This window comes from Candoia aspera, chromosome 4, assembly GCF_035149785.1.
Source record: "Candoia aspera isolate rCanAsp1 chromosome 4, rCanAsp1.hap2, whole genome shotgun sequence".
NCBI classification, from domain to species: Eukaryota; Metazoa; Chordata; class Lepidosauria; order Squamata; family Boidae; genus Candoia; species Candoia aspera.
In genome coordinates, this window is record NC_086156.1 from 76,736,897 (window position 1) to 76,757,995 (window position 21,099).

The window sequence follows — 21,099 nt, forward strand, 5'->3', positions numbered from 1 at the left end:
GTGAGTTGCTGCGGTGGCTCCATTGTTGTTAATATCCGTTGCTCTCTCCTTGCCTTTTACTCATAATATTAATATTTTAAATTGTTGACTGTTTTTATATTACTGTTTATAAAAGTTTTTTATCATACACTGCCCAGAGTCATGTTTTGTGAGATGGGCGGCCATATAAATATGATAAATAAAATATAAAATATAAAATAAAAATAAAATAAAATAAAAATAAAATAAAATAAAATGACAACTGCAACCAGGTGTAGCTCTAGAGAGCGAAACAAGGGGCTGAGCACAATCCCAGACAAGAATTTGGCCCTTCACTGCCTCCCATCTATGAACCCCTCAATTTAATGTGAAAATTTTCCCCTCCATCTCCATCTTAAAATAACTCCCTCTGGCACTCTTTTATGCTTCTTTGTTTTTGGTTGTTGCTGTTGTTTTCTGTGTGTGTACAGTGTACCCCCAATAACCCCAGCCAGCTTTGCAAAAGGCTCTTCCAAACTGTCAGAGAAATCGTGCAAAAATTGAAGTCTGCAGTGATGATTTGACTGGTCACCCTTCCTACAGGAAGGAATCATGCAATTAGAAAGCAGGCTTATCCTTCCATGATGCAAGGCTGCTTGTTTTGAAACTTCCACAGTTGGCTTCCTCGGTTACTAATCACACTTGTCAAGCCCCAGGATCCATTATTTCGGAAACTCCTAGAGTACCTAGTTAATGTGGAGTGCATGTTTATAATTGATTAATGTGTATTATTTCTTTAGAGCATTTTCATCCATTACAAGATCCACTGGATAGTAGATAGGCTATAAATATTTTAAATCCAAATAAAGTTGACACTTTATTTTTCAGCTGAAAAGGCTCCTAAAACCAGCTGAACTACAGATAAGAAAAGTAAGACAGTTCCTGTTCCCAGGAGTACAGTCTAAACAATAACACAAAAAGATAAAAGAGAAGAGGTAAGAGGAGGAAAATCAGAAAGCTCAGATATTAATTAAAGTTGCAGAGTTGTTTTATAATGACAGTCATCAGGATCAGTATTCCATCCTTTAAGGAATAGGGAATGCTGATGGAATGGCAACCCTGATATTGTTAAAAGAATGTCATGACTGAGGAAGAAGTGACTTCTTCTGTCTGAATGCTCTCCAGATGTGTGGACTAAACCCCCAGAATTCTCAGAAGTGGCCATAGTGGCTGGGGGATTCTGGGAGTTGAAATACAGATATCTGACAGGTCCCCAGGTTGAGGAAAGCTGAGATACAGAATGGTCTGAGGTAGGAAATGTTATGATTAGTTCTCCATCAGAGAGCCATTTGTCAAATGCAGTGTTGTTATAATTTTCTAATTGAAAAAGAAAACACCCTTTGTTGATCTTTTATTTATTGCAATAAACAGAATAGAAGTTCAATTCACCTCTCTTCGGAACAATGCTGCCAGTTCCTGGAAAAAATCATTTCTCTGAAGGCATCTGATGTCACCATTCTGTAAAGCAGATTCTCTAAATCAGCCACACTACAGTCAGTGTATTAAACAATCCTGAAACAGTCATTGTACGATAACTATAAAATAGGATTTAAATCTATACCAGTATTCACTTATAATGTAAAGCTAGGATTCTTTTAAACCAAGATATACAGAACAATTTAGTGGCCTGCTTAACACATAACATAACCCTAAGCCATAATTATTAGTTTTGTGCATTGTGGGAACCACAAAGCATGTTATACATTTGGTTCATCATATCACCCTTTGTGATAAAGCAGACTCCAATGCTGATACATTTTATGTACAAGATCTGTACAGCCCAATATTTTACGTTGGCCTTCCATCTGCTATTAGCTCTTCCTAACATCTGTATTTTTATGGGATATTTTTCCTTCTTTTTATTTATCCTGGTTTTATCCTATTTTATCATTATTGTATAATGACTGTTTCAGGATTGTTTAGTAGTATACACACATTAATTACTTGATTGGTGGAATGATTATGATTGTCTGTGAATCTGGCTCATGACATAACATACATCCCCATCTTAGTGGCCTCCAAATATTTGGGCTAAAATCCTTTTACCTGCAGTCAACATCTGGAAGGGGCCAAGCCGGGAAGGGCTATTTAATGCCAAAACACTGAACACAAGTCTGACTGGGAGAAGAGAATCCCAGGCAGAGATAATTTGGGAAGTATTGTTCTTTACTTAGACTGGATTTATAGAGAACCTTGTTTCACTTCCGTAGTTACTCCTTTAGAAGCACAGATCATAATTTCCATCTCTTCCTCTCTTAAGAATTATAACATTAAAAAAAGTACTGGCAATTAATTCACCAAATACATTTACACTCATGGCAGTTCAGAAATTGTATCTTTTCTAATAAATATTTATATTCTTGAAGAAAAAGTTGAAGTAATTGTTTCCTTGACTTCCCTTAACTTACCCAACTATTCTTCATTTGTGGGGAAATTATGGTAATAGCTGTTTCCATTCCAGCTGTAATAAGCATATTCCCCAAAAATTCAATGCCGAAGGCTCCAAACCTACACCCATTATTTTTCAGAGCAGCCTAATAGTTTAATAGATAGATAGATACTTGTGGCTGCAAGTATCCATAGTTGTCCTTAAATAATACTTAAAACAGTGTGTTAAACTACAGTTGAACTTGCTCTGATGTTGCACAGTTCAAATGATATTTGTGCAACAATTTGGTGTACAAATTTCTCTTGTTGCAACAGCCCAATTCTTGTACAGCATCAGCTGATCTTTCCCATCCTATATTAGTCACTCATTCTTCAAAGAAGGACTGAGTTTTTTAAAGTGTACAGTATAATAAGCAAGATAAAAAGAGTATTGATGTTTTTGAATTTGGTGTTGGAGAAGACTCCTGAGAATACCATGAACAACCAAGAAAACAAACAAATGGATCATCAAACAAATCAACCCAGAGCTCTTACTCAGGATCTCATGACACAAATAACCAAATTATCCTACTTCAGACACATTATGTGAAGATCTCACTGTCTAGAAAAGGCTTTAATGTTGGGAAAGGTAGAAGGAAAGAGAAGCAGAGGATGACCAGCAGAAGGTTAGATCAGTTACAGTGGCAATGGATGCACCCTTGGAAGATCTGAAGGACCAGGTTAGGGACATATCATCATGGAGAAAACCTATCTATGTAGTCACTAAGAATCAACACCAACTTGATAGCACAGAATCAATCAATAAAACAGCCAGGGAGTTCTCCTCCAGCTTTCAAAATCTCAGCTTGGTACCAGCCTCTTGGCCCAGAGGATAACTGCCTTCACATTACTCCCTGGAATGACATTTCAAGATGTGTTAGAGTGAGATTTTTAAAGGCTAATTAATCCTGGAAGACACCCCTTGGTTGTCTCAAAAATGTAAAATACAAATTCCATCCCTTTCCACCTCTATTTGGTCTGGGAAAAAAAATATTTTTTAAATCCTTAAAAAACAAAGCTAGACTGTACAACTAGTTCCTGACAAAGTAATAATTAGAATGAAGCACATTTTTGTAGATCCTAATATCCCTACATTCAACTCAGTTTATTGCACCATATTAATCTGATAGCAAAGCCATAATACAGCCTTCCTGGGCCTGTTGGTCTCCAAATGAGTTGAAATTACAGTTCCTAGATTTTCAAGACAGCATGACTTATGCCATGTTAACTGGGAATTCTGCAGGCTCAGACCCAAGCAATGAGGAAGAAAGTGGTAACCTTATCACAGGGGCTCTGATTATGACCTTGTTCTCCCATTCACAACCCCCCAATGGCTGTTACTGTTTTATTCATTCAAGGATAAGGTAGTATTACACATTCTTGACTGAAAGCAGGGTAGTATTATCTTGTTTCTAAACCTTGAACTCTATTTTTTTAAAAGGAAGCTGGGGAGGCATTTAGTAACTCAGAATATGACTACATCTTTCCAGACCCACCAAGAGTTGGAACTCAGCCATAGTGCATTTTTATCCAAGAAAGAGCTGAGTGAAGTAGTTAATCTTGCCTGACCACTTCTAAAAATGAGGACCTAACCACTCATGCCTCTGCTAAGGCCCAGCTAAACACAAGGGATGTCTTAGGGATTCCTCTGCCCTGACTGGACACTCATTCCAGCACTAGACAGTCATGAGGCCCCAGGAGCTGTGGCTATGAGGGGTCAGGGCCAAAATTATGATCTTACGATGCCCTTACAACTAGCTGACTGAAGCCACCCATCTACCAGCACTATTCACTAAACAAGCTCCATGAATGAATCAGATCCTGGTCCTGAACATCTCCAGGAAGAAGTAGAGTTAGCAGGTCCTCTATAAAAACTTCCAGTCGCAGTGCTAAGGCAACAACTCCAGGAAAGAGGCTGTTGAAGGTCTTTGTTTTTTGTAGCAAAGTAGTTCCCTCACCTGATTGGTACTGGGGTAATATCAAGTGGGATTTGAGCCTCTGGCAAGGTCTACACTATTGTGTGTGGGATGCTAGCAATGGCAGTAGTTTTCCAAAATGCGATTGTTTAGCATACACATGACAGTATGATGATTAATATATCTAGTAAATGAGGGCTATGCATTTTAAGATCCAGTTGTTGCTGCCATCTATGTTATAAAGCGTTCTTTCATTTTCTGTCTGGAAACTATGCGGCTTCACACCATCTTTCTTCCATCACTCAACAATTTTTTTTTTTAAGATAGGAAGCCTTTCTTGTCTACCAGCTCCTTGGTAGAAACAAAGATCAGGTTACCTTTTTCTTCTCATCTCCCCCACTCCACCCACCATGTGCTTTATCCAATTTCTTAACCTGATTTTTTGAGAAAAACTAATCTGCACAATTCGTATTAACTTAATCAGTTTCACAATGCCAATACAAATGTACTTGACTTGATTTTCCTATTTATGAAATTGACATGTTCTTCTCTTTGTAGACTTTTTTGGAGCAGTCAGAAGATCCATGCCTTTCCAGCAGGAAAGTTACATACTCAGATTCAGAATAAATCTTAAAATTATTTTCTTTGCTTTCTTAAGGCACTTTTATCCTGCCTTTCTAATAAATCTGGTCTACAAGTGGGGAATGAAATGGAATAGCCACAACTCCGCAGAATGAGGTGCCACAAATAGGATCTTAAAAAAAAAAAATTTGAGAACAAAGGTGTCCCTGACACCAATAGGTCCTCCAATAGTTCAGTCTTATCCATGAATGGAAGAGTTCCCCCAGACCACAGATTTCTGCTTAAGATTGAAGCCCATGCTAAGGAGCACAAACAAGAGACATTTATATCAATATTTAGTAGTATTTTGAATTTGGTATGTGCTTATAACTAAGGGCACTACAAAATCTCTCTTTCTCTATCATCATCTATCTATATCAAATATCATCTATCTATCATCTATCTATCTTACCCACTGCAGGAACCCAAATATCTGGGCTCATCCCTGATCAGATCAGCTGTGTGAAAACAAGGACCTCTTCCAGAGACACAAGAACATCATGGCACCATCCAATACATCCTGCTTAATTGTTGTTTATTTATCTTTTTTCATGGGAAAAGAAAGTTAAGTAAGTAACATTGTTGGTGGAGGGAGAACAGGAAATATTTTGATTATTACATAACTCTTTGTTTTCCCCCTTTTGTGCATGTGTAAAGGTTTCAGTGAGCATTCTGATTTCTCAAGATTTTCTTTGTGCGCAGCTCTTTGTAAACTACCAGCATCCTGTTAGAGGAGTCCAACTGTATACTGGGAATGTAGAGAAGAGGTACTAAGTTTGAAAAGCTCAAGGCATAAGGCTGCTTATCAACGGAGAAAGAGAGCGCGTACGTTCTTCTCATCCTGTGTTTCCTCAATACTTGGTCATGGTGGCAGGTCAGCTCTTATCTGGATCCTCACATAAAACATTTGGTGACCAATGCCCCTTCTGTTTGATGGTACACAACAGCAGCACAATCTCTTTCTTCCAACGAAGGCGTTTCGGCTTTTATTGGTAAAGAAACAGAAGACGGAGCCTCTTGAAGATCAAGGGAAGAATTTTGTTACAAAGTAGGTAGGACTTGCAAATAAAAAATGCCCACCCACAGAAAGCTCTGCCCTGAAAAACCAGACCATAAAGCTCTTGAGGAGGCAAGCTCTCAATGAAGGGCACTTGAGAGTATGGCAGGTGGATGCAACCTCTACCTCTTACCCTCATGGGCCAGAGCAGAGTGTAACATGGTCTAGTAATCTGGCAGGGTAGAATTCCCTCAAGTACAAACCAGGTAGGCACATGAGGAATACAGGTGGACCTCCAGGTCATAACGGCAGTCTTGAATGATATGCCACACAGATGGTTCCTTTGCCTACGGCTCCATCTCCAATATTAAGATCCTCAAGATCCGGAGTAAGTAGAAACAGTCTCCCAAGCCTGGCATACTTCCCTGAAGTCCTCCACATTTGCTTCTTCCAGTATTTGGGGAAGTCTTGACAAAACAACCCTTCAAAATGGCACATTGGTGTATATAAAGGTGGTGCGAAGTTGGGTAGCAGGAGACATCAGATTACACTTTCTACGGACATTATGTCTTAGCTGGGCCCACTGCAAGCATCAGCTCTGGGTAATTTTGTTTCCCTCAAAAGGAGAATCTACTCATGTGAGTAGCACAATGTGGGGATCTCACCCATGTCAATTCCTACATTTCAGATAACTGGAGATATGGAGGGCATCACAGCTGAGATCTAAGAATATCTGGCTTATATTCATGAAAACAGGCAGGAAGAATAGATGGGCATCAAGGACCAGCAATACAGCTAGTGGCCTCATTTCAACAATGCTGACCACAGAGGATGAATTCCATCATAACAGTATTGGAGTTCCAGTGTGATCCAGAGTCCTGGCAGGCACCAAGTATGTAAGACTGCATTTCTTAATATCCCCAGCCCTGCTACATGTTGAGACTGGTGGGGGTTGTAGCCTGACACATCTGGAAGATGCTGGTTTGAGGAAAGCTGTTGTAAAAACAAACTTTTTTTTAAAATCACTGATCAAGCATTGGATTCTTATTCACACAAGCAGACCATTTCCAGGTGGGAAGAAGTAACAAAATTCAAGGTGGGAATTGCTTCCCCTCCTTTCCTGTTTCACAGGTTCATATTTCTGGTTCTGACCAATGGAAAGAAAACAATGCCCTTTTGGAATCCAGTTAAGTTATTTTCAAATTTGGTTCTGGAACTGTTTTCATTTTTAAAAAATGTATCAAAGAACATAACCCTCATTATTCTATTCTATTCTATACCTTACATATAGATGTAACTTCCAGCTCATATTTGACTACTTATCCAAATATTTATATGAGTGATCCACAAGTCCATATTCATGAGCAGAAGTGAAGCATTCCAGCAAAATGGATATCCAGCTATTGCTACAGATTATATTTTAAAAACTGATCCATTTTAAAAACTGACATGTCTTTGAATTTCCAAATGTTTTGTTTTCTTAAGTCCAAAAAAACTTAGCCAAAGAAAATGTGTAGTGTTCCCCTTGGGAGAAGAAAAAAAAACGATATATGTTATACATTTCTTGGTCATGTGACATATTTTGCTTATAGGTGCCCAGATAAATAATGTTGGCTATTGGTTGATAATTTCTGTGTAATAATTGTTATTTTTCTAATAAGTTATTTCATCAGAATGATCAAAGCTCTCAACTGTGAGGTTTTTTGAAGTCCTCTATTACTAGTGTCATGATGCAGCCATTTGTAACAAGAAAGAAAAGGAGTAAAAAACACAGTCACACTGATCCAGTGAAGCCACAGCACAGTAGAAACCATTTTCTTAGAATTCATTGCTACAAACAAGGCTGCTTACCTGGGATAAGACTTCACCAAGCCATGCGATCAATGCATGTGAAATCACGTGCTACCTGTCAGGACCTCTCCCCCTAAGCACTAAGTAGCTGTGTACACACCTGCGGAACCAGCCTGACCTGGCTACAGAAGCCGATATCTTGTGTGCAGCTTTTGCTATTCCTGCTGTTCTCTGAATCAAGGTGGTTATGGATGTTTCCTTGTATTCCTTGAAAGTCAGTATGGGGACTTCTGTGTCCTTTTCTGAATTTCTGCTACATCATTTCAGTTGAGATCTTCCATCTCTCAGCAGGCCCCATAAGGAACCTTAACAGAGCAGCAAAAATTGCGAGAACGGCTTGAAACTTCAGAGCACTGACCCTTCTTTCTGTCCCTCCCATTCTGTATTTAAGGTGCTAATGGATTCCCTAATGGATTCCTGCAAATAAGAAAGATTTATTTAAAAAAACATTTCTGATATGAAACACTGAAGAGGGGAACCAGCAATGGCTATTAACGTGTGTTCAAAGAAAAGGTTCAGCATTTAGATGAGGGGGGAATTTGCACCTGAATAACAGGCTCACATGTCTTCTAGCAGTTAGTAATTTCTCTTCTTCTGCCCTCGCCAAACCTAGAGCCCTACCACTGTGTAGGCCAACTCCTAAAAGTCCAACACAATTAGTGGGTGCCAGGTTGGGGAAGCTTGCTCTTGACTCCAGCTAGTTGGGGCTACAGTAAAACCCTTGTGAGAACAAGAGAAAGCAACAGAATCATCTCACTCCCAATTCTTGGCATCCCTAGAATGATGGGAACTTCCTCCAGGATTTCCTGGCACGGAATAGTACAAGTTGAGAGCCAGGTTTTGCAAAGTCTGGGTGTGATGGTGCCTCCATCGCAGGACTGAGAAATAACTGATACATAATATGGCACTATTCCATACACTGAATTGTGCCAATGAATTCAACCATGGCTATGCCTTTATGATTATTTGTGTTTTTCATTGCTCAGGAATGAAAGTAAGAGAGGCCTTTTATATAAGCAAGGCCTTACCTCCTTAAGTCTTTTAAAAATTTCATTCTTTTTAAATAACAGTCTCTTCAGCCATTGTGCATTCAAGCATCTAGCAGACATGATCCACCTGAAGTAGATGTAAAACCTATCTACTCCAATGGACAATAGTTTACTGGGGATGTGGAAGAGTGAGACGGTTTTGGTTTTTAATTTTGGTCACACTACAGTGCTAATGGTAGATGACTCTTCTGACTTCTTCTGCTTGCTGGGCAAGGACTTGAGATACTCTAAGTGTCGTCGGGCATCCTCTTGATTCTGCCGGACATAGTAGATTAAATATGAGATCACCATGGCGAACCAGCCGAACATGGTGACTAGCATGGCGATGTCTGTGGTCCTTTTATAGATGTTGCAGAAATCTATGTCTCCAATCAACTGTAGAAAAGGCTTGCCAATGTGCTCCTTCCGCTCAGAGGCATCACACACAATCCCATCAGAGGTACCAGCAACCAGCTCTACTCTCTCAATGAGCTGCTGGAGCGTGCAGTCACAGAGCCAAGGATTGTTGGATAAGTTGGCTTTGGCTTTTAATGCACTGAAGACATCTTTATTGACTGATACTAACTTGTTAGAAGACAAGTCCAGTGAATGCAGGTTCTCTGACAAGCCCCTAAAGACTCCAACTTCCATGCGACTTATGACATTGTGGGACAAGTCTAGTTCTACCAGAAGTGGCAAATGTTGGAAGGCGTCATTAGGCAGGAAAGAAATCTGGTTATAATCCAAATATAACTTGTTGGTATCATTGGGTATATCTTTTGGGATAACTGTAAGTTGAGCTTTACTGCAGCGGAAAGTTTTGAAGCCATCTTCAGTGGAGGGGTAGCACCCCTTGGGAAAAGTGGTGGCTGAGTGAAAACAAAAGGCCATCAGAACAAAACTCTGGAGGAGCAACCACATGGCAACTGAGTGGTAGAGGAACCAGTCCAGAAAAGGCATATTGGGGCACCTGGGTAACTGTGTATCCACTCTGTCATCTGTTCCTTCTGGTAGTTTCTGTTTCTTAGGAAGTCTTGGAGAATATGACTTAAGGAGTGCTATCTGTGGAAGACAGAACAGGCGGGGGAAAGCTAGGTATGAACCAACACTTAATCATCAGAACTTCCACCATCCAAACAAAGGTATGTGTTTTGAGAATATTTCTATATTAATGAACACTTGACTCACACTGGACAAAAGTGAAGTGCAAAAGTGGAAAGTATCCACCACCAAATGGAGTGCCTCTCATTACTTGATTGTGCATTTACACAAATGTTAAGTCACCTTGTATAATTAATTGGGTAGTTGGAGCTCATCCCATCCCATATGGCCCTTTAATCAAGCCCCAAGGCTTACTTAAGTTTGAGCCTGTCCTGTGAACCCAGACTGTCACTTTCTATTAAGAGGAACTGGAATTTGAAACTTTGGTTCAAATTCTAAGTTCTGCTAACCAGGAAGAGTTTGTATGACACATGAAATTTTAGGCAAGCTTGGGACCTTGATTGGCCTTGTGGGACAGGTCTAAGATAGTAAAGAGCACAGCCCCATTCACTGAGTAGGATGACTTAGTGTAATGTGCACTCAATAAGTAAGATGAATAAAATATATGTGCAGGTGCATGGCATGCACCTCCATGTACTCTATTAATTTATTGACAGTTATCCGTCTGTTACATTTTTCCAGCAAAAAAACCCCAGAGTGACTATAGATGCAGATATGGAACACCACTTTTGTTTTTAATATGCCTAATGCCACATTTTCCAACTTAGCTTGAGAACCTGTGAAGTTCCCAAATACATCTTAATAAGACCTCCTTGTTCTCATCCACCTTCAGCCCATGGAAGTTCACCGGGTGATTTTGGGCCAGTCATTTTCTCCCAGCCCAACCTACTTCACAGGGTTCCTGTTGTGGGGAAAAACAGAAGGAGATAACACTACATATGCCGCCTTCAACTCCTGTTACAAAAGGTGGGATATAAATCAACTAAATTAATAAATAAATAAATAAAGGACAGTGTAATTCTATTAACAATGCCATGTTTTAAAATGCAAGCTTCTGGCGAGATCACTGACTACTAAATTCCACACCAGGGTATTGAATTCCACCACCTAGCAGATGACAAACCCTGTCCTGGTTGCAGATGAAATCTACATCAGCTCAGATGACTAAACCGGGAACTGAGAACGTGACCCAAATCAGCCTTTAACTGTCATTGAGGCTCTAGAGCAGAGGCCTCTATTCTTTTTGACAGAAGAATTAGCTGGCTTGAAGAAAGCATAGCACAGGCAGCCTGTTAGAACAGCCAAAGGATATGTTGTAGGTTAGCAGAATGTAACCGTAACATAAATCCATTGTGATAATGACCAGGATGTAAAGCACTGCACATCCACTGTGGTATGAAGATTCTCCCCATGCTACCCAAAACATGTTTTGTTGAGAAGTTGCAGTTACCCATTCCACTCTCCAGTTGAGCACAGGGGACTGGGCATACTCGTAAGTGTCATTCTGAGATGAAGCAGGAGACATTTAACAGGTTAGAACAGTGTTTCTCAACCTTGGCAACTTTAAGATATGTGGACTTCAACTCCCAGAATTCCCCAGCCAGCATGGAATTCTGCATGGAATTCTGGAATTCTGGCTGGGGAATTCTGGGGGTTGAAGTCCACATATCTTAAAGTTGCCAAGGTTGAGAAACATTGGGTTAGAAAGAAACAAACTTGGAATCCCAAGAGCATTTTGTGGGCACTCTTTTCAAATGGCTGTCATGGGTACTCTTCACAAACTGGTTGCCATGATGGACCACATCAGTTACACAACAGAGGGTTATATTTTCCGCCAACTCCTCTTGCCCTACAGAATGTTTACCACCATAACTTACCTCCATCTTTTTTTTCTGGGCAGGTGGCAGTCACCTATCAATTTTATTTTCTAAAAATGCCAAGGGGGCCAAGAGGCATTCTTGGAAATAAAATTAGGCTGGAGGCTGCCGCTTTGCTTTGCAACAGGTCAGATTCCCATTTAACTTCTATTTAAGTAAAAGAATCTTTTAAAAAATCAGCTGCACAGGGAGCCTGATGGGTGGGGAAGATGTCCATAAGCACCATCCCTTGAGTAGGCCTTCTGTCTAAAATTGCCAGATCTGTGGGCAAGATGCATAATTTATTTGGGGAACCTACAGATGATACGCTTACACAAGAAGAAACGATTAGACCATTGCTTCTGAATACAGGGCCATTCTGACATATTTTAAATAAAGAAATAGGGGCAAGGCCCCCTCCCTCCTAGCTAAGGATGACATAATCCAAGTATCTCTGTATGAAGAGAGACTGTATTTTGAATAATTCTAAGAGAGACACAGGTAGAATCAGAAAGTTTAGATCATCCACACTATATTTTGTAAATTCCAAAATAAATTCTTAAGGGGAAAAAAGCAATCAGTTGGTTTTGTGGATGAGTTGGGGAGGGCAACCATTAGCAGAAAAAGGAAACCTGCTAGGAGGAAGATCCAGCTCCACTGGCATCAAATAAGCTGTTTGTGAAATATACCCACGTGCCTGTTTCAACCTTTGTCCTGCACAGAAATGTCACTGCCTATCAAGTAACCAAGAGCATCTCTCTTGTCTGAATTAAGCTTTAATGTGTTTGCCCTCATTTGAGCTACTATAAACACCAGATACCAGTTCAGAACTTGGAACAACTTTATTGGATTTCAGTGGAAAAGGGAAGCATAACTGGGTATCCTCACCATATGGGTGGCTGCAAACTCTCCAAGTGGTTTCACCTCTATGTTAAATTGCATGGAGATAAGACAGAACAGCAGAACCAGCAGAGATACATGTTCGCTGTCCAGTTCTGAGCATAAACCACTCACTACTATGTCCAGAACAATCTCAGATACACAGCTGTAAATCAGATTGAAACATCTATCACATGTGCATCATCCAGAAACCTTTTACAATAAGCAAGTAAATAAAAATGTGGGGGAAAAAGAGGGTGAAAGGTCCCCTGTGCAAGCACCGAGTCATGTCTGACCCTTTGGGGGGATGCCGCTTTTGTGATGTTTTCTTGGCAGACTATAGCAGGGCGGTTTGCCATTGCCTTCCCCAGTCGTCACCATCCCCAGCAAACTGGGTACTCATTTTACCAACCTTGGAAGGAATAGAAGAAGGCTGAGTTGACCTGAGCTGGCTACCCAAGAATCCAGCTTCCACTGGGATCGAACTCAGGTCGTGGGGAGAGTTTCGGTTGTAATACTGCCACCTACCCCCCTGTGCCACACAAGGCTCTTTTAAATAAAAATATTTACTATTTTTAAATAAAAATAGTATATATAATAAACAGAGGAATTAACATACCCATTTCAGAATTTGTTCCCTCCCCCTAATTTGAAAAAAAATGTGCGAAGTCATATCTACTGATCCAACCTCACCCCAAGATTGCCATAAGTTCTAGCCTTAGACAGAGAAGATATAAAAGGGGGAAATCCTTGTCTGTTTCATTGAATTCTCTAATACTTGGTGCATATACCGTGCTAAGCCAGACCTTAGTATTATAGTTAAATATGCCACATTTTTCTGTTGTATTTTTATAACATACAAAGCCTGAAAGCATGATTTATCAACCACAACGTCTGGGTCCATATAATACACTACACCAAAACCAAATAAATCAGACTTAAGAGTTAGTGCTATGTATTAGAGTTTGTAATCAGGAATCAGTGGTTAAAGATCACCCCCAATGCACCTCACTGAATACCAGCTTCCAAAATTTCATCAGACACTGCTTATATTTCTTCATCTTTTTACCTCTAAGGATGCTGAGAATATTAGTAACTTTTCTTTAAGAAAAGGAAGGAAAGAATATGTGTACAACATGGTTAGGAAGCAAAATGTTGCAGCATATATAATACTCCATACTTTCTTAATGAGAACTATGCAATCAGTGGAACAGCCTAGCAGGCTTTCCAGATCTACTCAATGGGCCAGAGAGGGAGAGGTCCTGTGGGCTTTCAAAGAATTATCTTATGGCAGAGCTATAAAAGGTCTTGAGTCTAGAATTCCATCAAAAGAACCAAGCAAAGTTGTTTGGGTCTTTCCTCCCTTTCATGAAAATGGAACTTTTGTCAAAAAGGCCATCCCATTAAACGATGAAAGAGATTCAATGAGTGTTTCAGCCTTTATAAATGATGGGTTGTTGTGCCTAAGAGCATCCAGAATGATGAGAGATTCCTGCCTATGGTAGACTGGCCAATTAGGGAGTCTGATTACCAAGGGTTGCTTTAAAGCAAGCCCTTTTGAAATTATTCAAGTGTCATACATTAGGGGGCTTCAGGTCTAGGAAATTACAGTTTTCACACATAAAGTATATTGTCCATTGTACTTCCTTGTTTTTCAAGATATTTGTTTAAAGAGACCTTAGCCAGTCAGGACAACCATTTGCAGCAGAGCATTTATATGATTCGGTCTAAGGAACTGAAACTACTGATAGAGTCAGGGGGAGAGTTGGGGCCTAGCTGGGTGAGCAGGACCTTGCATGGAGAAAAGAGCACAGGAGCTGGACTTGAGGTGGGAGCTGAGTGGCTCCCAGCGTCGAAGGAGAAACTGAGAGTATTCTATGGATTCTACTCATTTTGATGGAAGAAGACTATTGGCCAAATGAGAACTCTTCATTAAAATAGAATCATTTTTCCTCTATATTTAAAAGCAACAATTAAACTACAATAGAAAGAGAATGTATTAGCCTGGCCCTTTACTTTTAGCTGAATACATAAATAGGAACGGTGGAAAAACCTCTAATGACTAGGCCAGGGTTTTTCAACCAGGGTTCTGTGGAACCCTAGAGTTCCGTGAGAGGTCAATAGGGGTTCCCTGGGAGATCACAATTTATTCAAAAAATTATGTCAAATTCGGGCAACTTCACATTAAAGAGGTAAGTTTCATTTTTTTTTTTTAGTTTAAGAACACTGTTAATGAATACTGTATATATAGGCCTACACATGAAAGGAATATAATTTTGTAACCTGTGGCCTATATTTGAGCCTGAATGTGCAGGGGTTCCCCGAGGCCTGAAAAATATTTCAAGGGCTCCTCCAGGGTCAAAAGATTGAAAAAGGCTGGACTAAGCCTACCAGATCTGAGCTGCAAAACCCCTGAGGACCAGGAGATAAAAACAAACCCTTGGCTGCCCTCTAGGGATCATCTGCATTTTTGCAGCTCATATCTGGTAGCCTTCATCTGATAAGCAGTGATGAATCAGAATGGCTTTCAAGTGATCAGGTAATATTCTTTAGTGAAGAGGGGGACAGATCTGGATTTGGGTCATTTTTTAAAAAAAATTTCAGACCCTTAGTGTGCCACAAACTGTGGGAAGACAGAAAATTAACTAATTGCTTTTGTGTACATATTCAAAGGGGTGAGCCGAAAGCAAGTACCTGTATAGCTGCCTGAAAATATTGGATTTGGGATTTAATTTACATTGTGTAGAGTCAGGTGAACAGACATTCAGGGAAAATACTCTCTAACACAGAGCTCTGTAGATTTATTTTCTGGGGTTCAGGACAAACATCAGTGACTCGGGTATTAGGCCCCTCAGCAGCTGATACTATTATATTAAATGTATACATCCTCTAGTAATTTAGTTCTAAACATTTAACTATATTTATTTACTACATTTATTATAACAGCTTGTATGCCACTGCATTTCCAGACATACTGAGTGGCTTTCCATATTAATAGAATAAGATTAAAAGCAAAATGCAAGTAGTGCAATTATAATCAGTCTATTCCATGTGCCACCATAGGGGGTAGCATGATCTTACTCATCTCCAAATGCCTTTCTGAAGAGCCATGTTTTTACGGGCAGGAGGGGGTGGTCCAGATATGCAGGGGTGAGCTGTTCCAAATGAGGAGGGTCATCACTGAGAAGGCTCGAGCCCAGGTTCCCTGAAGATAGCAGCAGCAGAGTCAGAACAGCATATACAAATCTAGACAAGCATCCTAACTGAACAGTACAAAACTGCTAAGACAGAGCACCATGTATGAAAAGGGAAGAGCAGTAGGTACTCACTTTTGACAGATGTACAGACCCGCCAGCTATATCCCATTTTTACAGAGGAAGGAGAGTGGCAGAATTGTTCCAACAGCTATTGATATCCTACCTGATCGTGTGGAGCGTCCTCAGTAACACTGCCATCCATCATAGATGATAATGTCAGTGATGCTGTGCCTCACCCTACTATCTCTCCTTGGGGACACAAGGGAAGATATTAGTACCTTGTACCTGCTAAAGGCAGTAGGCACTTCCTACCAGTAGATAAGCAATAGTTCTTGGCTTCTCATCATGGGAACCCCTCAATCTGCAAGCAATGTTTACAGAAGAAGTAACCTTACTGCTCCATTCCTTTCTCTCAGAATTTTGCCTAAAATTACTGAGAGGAAGAGGGAAAAAGAAGGGGGGGAGATGAATGTCTATATGCTGAGTTTCAAGGACTACATGCATGTCCATGTATGGCCGTAACCCAACTGTTGGGACCACAGAGATTACCCACTCTGGAATAGATGGAAGCGTTCTGAAGTATGCTCTGGATTATACACACAGAGACTCTCCCCCTCAGTCTGGGCCTCTGGGACTTATGTGTGCACCATAACCTTTTGAGGACACAAAATCAAAAGTCTGAAAATTATGGGCACAAGGTAGAGTGATCACAGGAGTGTCAAATAATTTCAGCTGCTCAGTATTCTAAATCCCATGAGATGACAAGGATCCTGATGTTTAAAGGACCATCTTTTCTCACATGATCCTGCTCAAATAATATGAGGCCAGTCTTTAAGCACCCTCCCCCAAAGTGAAGTGGGTCTGACAAGACAAGGTCCTTTCAAGGTGCAATATACATGTAATTCTTTCCCAGGAAGGCCTTGCCTGCTGCTACATTAATGTCCTTTCACTGTCAAGACCTTTGTTTTTTTCCAAGCTTTTTCCAGGATTTCACGTAAGATACATCTGAACTGATGATTTAACTAAAGTGATGACAGTGAAAAGAAGCCCCTGTGAGTCCATTCAAAAATAAATCCCACTGTTTCCCAACCAGGTGCCTTCTAGATGTGATAGGACTATAATTGTAGAATTCCTGAGCCATCAGGGCTGTGCTAGTTTGGGATTCTGGGAGCTGCAGTCCCAACAGATCTGACCGGAGCCAAGGAGGAAAAGGTTAATGCAAAGCATTGCAGCCTAAATTACTTCATTTGTCCTACCCAATGCTAGCCCTGGTATCCTTATGAGTGTTGCAAATCACCCCAGGAGCCTTTTAAACAAAAGGGAGGCATTTAAAAAGGTTTTCGATAACCTGCACTGAACATTTAGAATTTCCCTAAATTCTTACTGTCCGAACCAGCTCTTTAATAAGCCCTGAGCAGCAACATGAGCTTGGGGGGTTCTTTGCTTAATATACACAACATGCACAACCTTATTTCTGCAAGTGTCATCAAGAAGCTGACCCAGCACAGGTATGCACTTTTCACGCAAAGTAGCCATTGTTCACAGCTCTCAGAGAAGCTAGAGTGGAAAGCATCCATGTTTCCTGGCATGTTTGTCGTGTGATATTCCAGACTTCTTAAGACTGCAGCATGCACACCTCTGCTGATTTGTTTGTTTTTTAAGCCTAACTTCAGAAGACACCTAACTGCAGATTTTGGTGTAGCAGAGCAGAACCATATCTTTACACACCCCCTTTTCAGTTTCCTGCTGCTGCTGCTGCTGCTATTCTGATGTCATCTTTCTGGGTGGACCTAATCAGCAGAAACGAAGTCCTATGCAATAAAATAAAGAGGTCTTTTTCTAAAAAATCTAGAGGGATATTGCTCCAGGATGGCTGTATAAAAATTAGAGCGGCCCATCTTCTGAAGCAGCACACTAATGCTGTACGTGTATATGTATAGAGAAAGTCTGGCAGACCTGCATGGCAAAAATGTGGATCAGGTTTGTGCCGTATGATTTACAAATCTATCATTCTAATCTATCCCTCTTCAACCTCGCACCACATGTTGGACTATATCCCCTATCTCCAGCATTATGGTTTGCAGGAAGTGGATATTGGGGGATGTGACTCCACACATCTGGGGAGGGAAGAGTCAGGTTAGAGAAGGCTACACTGAGGAGAATCAAATCTGAAGTGAAGAAAAGCATGCTATGTTTCATTTTAAAAAAACTTGCTGTAGCATTTCAGGTTACTGTATTTCATTCTTGCTATTCCATTCAGTCTCATTATTTTAGAAGGGGTATGTGTGTGTGTGTCTGTGTGCGCGCACACTCCTGACACTTTGATGTAGAGCTAGAAGAAATGGCTACAACTGTCTATCCTCTAACTTGCTACTATGAAATAGATCACAAGGTAATATTTTTTTTTCTTTTTAATATAAGCAAAGCTTGCCAGAACATGGAAAAGCCAGGTTCTCAAAAATAGGGAGAGTGGTTGAAAAGTCTTAACCTACCACGAAAAATCACTGACTTAAATTATGTTGCAGCACTGATTTCCATCAGTCCAAGTGCTTATGAAGGTGCAAGTCTGCTTGCTCACGACCAAAATCTTGATTTCTTCCCTGCCCGCCCTTCGTCAAGTTAAGGTTAAAAAACCATAATCTTTTATTTATAAAAGAAAATAAAATGTTTTATACGAAGGGAAGCCATCAGGGGGCACCCGAGCAGTTCCATTCCTAACAGAGAGCGTACGGACACACACGCACACACTCGCTGCTCGCTCAGTGTGGGAGATTCCCCAGCCTCAGTTGACAATAGCACAATACGCTACGTCGTTCCTAGAAGTTCCGATAAGGAAAGCCCAGGGAGCAGACGAGAGAAAGGCGGAAACACGAAGCCTGCTTGGATCGGGCCTCGGATCCCATTCCGGAGCTGGCTGTCTTACCTGGGTCTCTGAAGGAGAGTCGAAAAATCACACACCCCTTTCCCGCTCCCTCCGGAAAATCCAGCCACCGTGGCCCTTCAAAAGTCTTCCCCCTCGGAGCTTCCCACTCCCTTCTAATGATCGCCGAGGCTGCGATCCTGGGCCGGCCGATCGAGCCATAAGCCCCACGGGGGGTTCCGTCTGAGTAGCCAGAGCTGCCTCCGATTGCGGCGCGACTCCATTGCCCCGCGATTGCTCCTCTGCAGGATTCCCAGCCAGCAAAGATGTGCAGCCCAGGTCACTGCGATTTTCCACGCATTTCCTCGGAAGCAAGCGGCTCCCAGGGAACAGAGTCCTTGCTTGCTTGCTCCTGAGTAAATGCCAGATCAGGTGCATGTCTGCCTGGGTGGGGGCTGGGGGAGTGGAGAAAAAGGAGTTCATCCTCAGATGCAACTTTCACCGATGCGGGAAAGTTGCACCAGCTCGTTCTCGCTGCAGCCGAGCGCCTCCGCCGCCCTTCTGCAACTGTCTCGGGCTTTCGGAAGCACGGGGCCTCGGTCGTCCTCGGCCGCCCGGCAGCAAAGCAACGGCGGAGAGCCCTGTTTGCCCGCCTCATTCGTCTGCTCCACACGCGCGGGGCGGGGGTGTGTGTAGATGGGACTCACCTGCTGTCGCCTCTTGCCTCCAGCCACCGGCTTCCTCGGTCCTCCGGAGACCTGCAGCCCAAGGGGCGAAGAAACAAGTCGAATGGGTGGAAGGGGCGTCTTCAGAATCCGCCACGCTCCCCTTCCAAGCAACAGGCATTGCGGCTTTTCTCCCTTTCTTCCCCCCTCCCGCCCCTCTCTTTCTGTTATCCCTTGAATCCGCAGGCTTTGGAGCCTCCCGGAACCCGAAACCGGCGACCCCAGCCCTCCGCAAGGACCCCCATCACGCCCGGGCAAGCCGCGGGAAGTTTGCCAGGTGATCACCGCCACGCGTGTCAAGGATGGGCTCGTTGTGCGAATGTCTGCGGGCGGCGGACACTACCGGGTCCCCTCTGTCCGCATTTGGCCAGCTTAGGAGAAATCGCAGTCGGAGGGAGTGAGAGAAAGTCGCGGTTCCCGAGGGGTGGAAGGTAGACGTGTGCTGCTCAGTGGAACCGGCGTGTGTGTGTGCCCGTCCTCCCGCCACTGGGCGTTTGAGCGAGGGTGGGTTTTCCCCTTCGCTGAGAGCGACGCTCTCCTTTGGGGATTGAAAACCCCGCCTGGCACTAGAGCGAGAGAGAGAGCGCGCGCTCCTATACTCACACTCACACACACACACACACACACCGCCGCGCAACTACAGTTTTATCCTTAGCTCGGCGAAACCTCCCGCTTAGGTAGGGAGGGGGGTAGGAGCAGAGAGGGCAACCCAAGGCATCCGGAAGGCATAGTCCTCAACGCGCGCACGCCCGGAAACAAGCAAGCACCCGAACCTAGAATTTCCTCGGTTGGGTAAGAGCTAACACTCCGCGGGACAAATGGAATCCTAGCCTTCTTGGGACTAGTGCCCCCCCCCACACACACACACACAGTCATCACCAAATAAAAGCATCAAGTCAGCAAGCTTTGGAGCTCAGCAGCATTATTCAGGCTGAATGTGAACCTGGCAACCCCAAGCTGGCCAGGAAGAAGACATATCCCTGACATGCATTTTGCACAATGGGTAATGAAGTAGAGAAAAGGGGCTGTGTAAAAACTCTCCCCCTTTCTTGAAAGGCAGGCCCAAGAGAGATACAGGTCAAATGATTTGGGGGAGGGGGAGAGGCAGGGATGGCAGTTTGAAAGAGAGAAAGCAGACTATTCCACACCAATCTTGGTTGTATAAGGAGGAACTTTCATGTTTGTGGTTGTTTGCCTAATTGAACCATGCTTGCAATTCGTCAAACATTTAAACAGAATAGAGGGGGAGAATTTGAGCCCCACCAGCCCCACTAGACTCTTCTGATGTTCAAGGGTGTGTGTACATATAAGAGAGCAGTATGAAACATGGCAGGGGATGCTGAGTCCAGCTCCTTAAGAATTCCACTGGGCCTGTCTTCCCAGTTATAAGTTTCTGGTCCTCAGAGGTACATTTGAAAATGTGAGAAAATATGAAATCAGTTAAAAGCAAGTGGAAGGGCTGAAATGGATGACCGACATAATTTCTTGCTTTTTTTGTTTTAATAAACACACATCTAACAAGAAACAGTATGAAACACAAGAGAATCACATAGAGTTTCAGTATACTGTAGCTTGATACCCAATCACACCATGTCTCTACTTGCCACCCCTTGGAGTGAGATTATTGCCCAGCAAAAGGCATTAAAATCCATAGCTAGGTTA

General features: G+C 42.1%; 1 protein-coding gene across 2 annotated transcripts; it reads right to left on the reverse strand.

Annotated features, from left to right (window-relative positions):
• Positions 1-7,673: 7,673 nt before the first annotated feature.
• On the reverse strand, positions 7,674-19,471 carry LRRC3C (leucine rich repeat containing 3C). 2 transcript variants are annotated; one of them, XM_063300657.1, is made up of 4 exons: positions 19,420-19,471; positions 15,677-15,800; positions 9,829-10,761; positions 7,674-9,727 (listed from the first exon to the last, which is right to left on the reverse strand). In XM_063300657.1, exons 3-4 carry the CDS (start codon positions 9,854-9,856, stop codon positions 9,036-9,038), a joined length of 720 nt encoding a protein of 239 aa, XP_063156727.1. In that variant the 5' UTR covers positions 9,857-10,761; positions 15,677-15,800; positions 19,420-19,471; the 3' UTR covers positions 7,674-9,035. The 2 variants fall into 2 exon arrangements, with proteins under 2 accessions (XP_063156727.1, XP_063156726.1); XM_063300656.1 differs by having other exon boundaries at positions 7,674-10,761.
• Positions 19,472-21,099: the final 1,628 nt, after the last annotated feature.